General features: G+C 40.1%; 1 protein-coding gene across 1 annotated transcript; it reads right to left on the bottom strand.

Moving 5' to 3' along the window:
- Positions 1-725: 725 nt before the first annotated feature.
- LOC140864438 (probable LRR receptor-like serine/threonine-protein kinase At4g37250) lies at positions 726-4,155 on the bottom strand. Its single transcript, XM_073268621.1, has 2 exons — positions 1,947-4,155; positions 726-1,477 (listed from the first exon to the last, which is right to left on the bottom strand). The coding sequence occupies exons 1-2, from the start codon at positions 3,631-3,633 to the stop codon at positions 777-779; spliced, it is 2,388 nt and encodes a 795-aa protein (XP_073124722.1). The 5' UTR covers positions 3,634-4,155; the 3' UTR covers positions 726-776.
- Between the last annotated feature and the right edge of the window lie 497 nt (positions 4,156-4,652).

Raw genomic sequence — 4,652 nt, forward strand, 5'->3', positions numbered from 1 at the left:
TTCGACAATAAAAAAGATCTTATCATACCAAACACATCAGCATCGTTAAGTTGTTTAAAATAAGTTCATCCAAACACTTTAACATCTTATTTTTAAAATAAGACCTGACAGCTTATAAGCTCTATAAGTTGTTTTTAATAAACTTAGCCAAACAACAACTAGTGTCTTGCACATGCAAAGCGCGTATTTATCAAATTATCATATTAAAAAATAATTTATGAGTAAAAGTTAAATTTTTTTTTAAAAAAATAAGAAACCAAACTCAAGCATGTAAGATATGTGATCGTTAGTTTTTTAATTTTGAAATTAAATATGTCAAATGTGAAGTATTAGATGGTGAGAAAGTTGTACGAAAATAAATTGAAATTGCTTAATAGTTTTTTTATTTATTTATTGGATAAAATTATTTTTGAAAATTCACATAAAAATACCAAAAATTAGGTATTAAACTTATTATACTGTGCTCTTACTTTATCAGATGGTAATAGATTTGGGAATATACATGTAGCAATTATTTTGTGATATTATTGCTAATACGATTTAATTAGCTTGAAATAACATTATTATAGTATAATAAAATCAGCTCAATAGCTACCTCACGCAAGAAAGCAGAACCTATGAATCATAACTAAACTAAAAAAAAAATTGTAAAAAAAAAAAAAAACACACACACACACACACGGAGAAAACAGAGGGAAAAGTTAATCTAGGGATGGTCAGTCAAATATTCACAGAAGAAAAAAATGTGGGACCATTTTTTTTTATTTATCTTATCATTACAATTGACTATAAATGCATGATGAAGAAAATGAAAAACATGGGATCTTCTCAAGTGATTGGAGGACTTCTTTCATTGTTGGTCTCTTTTGTGGCGCACAAGATATGCAACCACATCCAAGCTTTAGGAGTGCCAACAAGGCATCCTCATTGCCCTCCACGTCAGCACGGATCGCAACGTCAGCCATCCTCAACACCTTCTCTTTGTCCTCTTCAACTGACGCGAGTGCCCCGATCGCTAGTCCGTGTCCTGTTTCCTCGGACACGATGACTTTTCCGGTCAAAAGCTCCAGCAACACCACGCCAAAGGCAAACACATCCCATTTCGGATTGGGCTTGAGGCTTCGCAACGATTCCGGAGCGTGATAAGGCGAGATGCCTATCACACTAGGGCTCGGGCTCGGAGTAGGCCCGGCGGAGAAGTCCTGGAAGCTGTCTCGCGAGACCGTTGATCTCTTGCTCCCAAAGTTCCGGGCCGATCCACCGGCTAGTTTGGAACTATTATCATCCGTTACAAGCCGTTCAAGCCCGAAATCTCCTATCTTAGGGTCCATGTCTTGGCCCAAAAGAATGTTACTGGGCTTCAAGTTTCCATGCACGTGCTTCTTCTCATGGATGTAACAAAGCCCACGGGCCACGCCTTTCGCTATCTTGATCCGCATTTCCCAGGGCAAATGGCATGGGGAAAAGCCAGCTTTTCCTGAAAATAAAGACCCAAAATGGTCATGTAACTATGTAGAAAGATTCTATTTGTCTATCAACAGTCCCTTTCCATGCAGATTAAATAGAATTTTGTTCCTGATTACAGCCCACTTAGATGTACTTCTTGCGCATGGGAATTAGTTAATAGTCCACTGGCTTCAAGACAAAGGTTGACTTGGCATCATTTATGTTATGTGTGTGTACACATTTCAGCTGGTATACCTACTCCATCGTTCTAAAGTACAGGGGGAACTTAAAATATTGAAAAGTTTATACATTTAACAATATATATTTGAAGAGCTTTGTGCAAGTCTAAATTGTTTAGTGGAAGAGGCAAAAGTCGTGTGAACTTGATCCATATTTCAAGGGTAGTTGAGTTTGTGCAATCAATGCTAGCGTACAAATGTGTTCGGTTTGCTAAATTAAATCTTGAAATATGTAAATTATTAAGTAGATATCTCACTTACTGTAACGCGCATTAGCCAGGCTGCCATTGGGAACGAAGTCGTAGATAATCAGCTTCTCGTCCGAACCCCAGTAGAACCCTCGAATCCTGATCAAATTCGGGTGCACCAATTTCGCGATCGCTCGGATCTGGTTCTCGAAGTCCCTGAACCGCTCCACGCCGTTTTCGCCAATCCGACGGACGGCGAATGCGGTTCCGTCTTCTAGCACTGCTTTGTACATGATGCTGGACCCCGATGCGCCCAAAATGTAGGCAGAGGCTTTGAGCAGTGTCTCCAGCTCCAGTTCTTTTTCGCCGTCGACTGTTACGAGAGACCCTTTTTTCTGTTCTCGGGGGCAGTGCATTTCGTGATTCCTTGGCGGGTTTTCGGTGTCTTCGCTATTGATGTAGGAATTCGTGGTTACCGAGGATGTCTCTTCTTCATCTAACGCGGAGGGGTGTCTCTGTTTCTTTAAGCATGTCCATGTTCTCAGCCAGTTGTATTCTTCCGAGGATGATTCAGAGGAAGTCCAGCCGAAGTCTTTTCCGCTTTCTGTTCCCTTTTTGATGTCCATGTTCTTCTTTTTCTTCAGATGATACGCGTAGATGAAAATTGATGCCAGGATTAGAATTCCAGCTGCGTCTCCTATGACTATTCCCAATATTGCTCCAGTTCTCAGCTTGCTTCTTTTGCCTTTAGGCGGAGATTCAGCGTCTCCGTCTCCTGGTGAGGATGTTTCTGGGTCGGAGTATATGGTTTTCGGAATGGCGGCAATGGCAGGAGGAGATTCTGGTGCAGAAGAAACATTAGGCTGAGTGGCAGCGGAGGAAGGAATTGAACATAGATTGTTTAATGGCTTCCCGCACAACCCCGTGTTGCCAGAGTATGAATTTACAGCTTGGTTGAGAAAAAGATTGGAATTTGGAATCGGGCCTGTCAAATTATTGAACGAAAGATCTATGGTGGCATTTGTGGGGATTTGGGTCCCAAACTCCGGCGGGATTTCGCCGGAGAGTCTGTTAAAGGAAACGTTGAAATAAGCAATACGAGTCCCGCCAAAATCTGGAGGCAATGATCCATCGATCAGATTGGAAGACAGATCTAACATCCGAACCGAATTAAATCCACCAGGAATCGAACCAACGAAATAATTGTTCTTCAAAGAAACAACTGTTAAATTCGCAAGAGCTATCAAATTTCGCGGCAGGCTCCCCGCCAAAGCATTGTCGTAAAGATTGAGAACCTGAAGATTCTTCAACGTCCCCACTAGCTCAGGAAACTCGCCGGTGATCATGTTGTTCGAAACATCGAGGATTCGAAGCTCGGAAGCTCCGAACAGAGAGCCGGGAATGGAACCATTCATGGAATTGCTCGAGAGATTAAGGTATCTGAGATTCTCGATCATTCCCAGAGACGACGGGATCGATCCCACAAGCCCGCAACCGGGGAGTGACAAGCCCGTGACCCGAAGATAAGCTTCCGCCGAGCCCGAAATCCCGCAGTTGATCCCATTCCAAGAACATGGAGTCTCATCATATTCATTCCAGTTCCGCAGAACTCCGAAAGGATCTCCCAAAATACTGTACTTGAACGACAGCAAGAGCAGCCCGTCAGCGTTCAGCCCGAAACACCGAGCCCGAAGCAGCATAATGAAAGCAAGAATTCTCCACCGCCAGAAATGGAGGATATCAAAACTTGGAGAGCTCATGATTCTGCACCACAATCAGTCAATCACCCCACAAGCCACATATTTCTTCCCCCTAGAGCTGAATTGAGAGAAGAAGGAAGATTTTCAGAGAAAAATCCAGCTAAAAAAACTGATATTTAAGGGTAGAGAAGGGGCCATGTGAGGAGGAGTAAGTGTTAAAGAAGATGCAATATATTGAAGGAAGAGTAACAGCTCACTACTTTTCTTACGAAAAATGCTCTGTTCTGACCTTGGGGATAGTATAATTTAACGAAGGGGCATGCTACTTCAAGAAAATCGATATTAATGCTCCCTCTTTAATGATATGACACTCATTTCTTTAAAATAATAATTATAATAATAAAGTATGGTTTATGTGTTGAATAATGATAGTAATATATAATATGGTTCAGATGAATATGGGGAGAAGGGTATCTTAGCTACGTGACATGGAGGTGAAGTCAAGAAGTGCACTATTTTATCTCATAATGCCATGTTGCTGAATCTTGCAAATGTACCATTTCGGGCTTAAAAATTATAGCAAGTGTACATCAATTTAAAATTGAGATCCGTTAGATTCGTATGGGGATAAGCTCTTACAATGTGATCTATATCTTTCATACACATTAAAATATAAAATTTTGTTGGAAAGAAAATGAAATTGACTTGTGTCATGTCCAAGATGAAACTCATACAAGAACAACCAGATTGAGAGTACGCTACATCGAGAGTAACATGATCTCAAATGATCGATTGGACTTATTGCATTAAAATATCGAAATAATGTTACTCTAAATATAACAAAAATTTAACGACGTAACTTGGATTGGTATGGAAAATAATATGTATATTTGTTGTAAGAATTCGTTGTAGTTCCTTGATCATTAAATATATATTTTTTTTCGATCTGGATTGTACTATGTAGCACTCCGTGATAAAAATTCATTAGTAGAAGCCAATTAGCTATTATGAGTTAGCTTATGGGAAAATGTCATTTTTTTCAATCATTACATATGAGAGATTGCAATTTCAATCTTTAT

The sequence above is a fragment of the Henckelia pumila genome, chromosome 4 (assembly GCF_033568475.1).
Source record: "Henckelia pumila isolate YLH828 chromosome 4, ASM3356847v2, whole genome shotgun sequence".
NCBI classification, from domain to species: Eukaryota; Viridiplantae; Streptophyta; class Magnoliopsida; order Lamiales; family Gesneriaceae; genus Henckelia; species Henckelia pumila.

Bases quoted from the DNA above. Each gene is read 5' to 3' on its own strand.
- LOC140864438 (XM_073268621.1), bottom strand. From the start codon at position 3,633: ATGAGCTCTCCAAGTTTTGATATCCTCCATTTCTGGCGGTGGAGAATT. The intron at 1,478-1,946 runs GTAAGTGAGATA...CTTTATTTTCAG, and splicing joins CCTGGCTAATGCGCGTTACA to GAAAAGCTGGCTTTTCCCCA.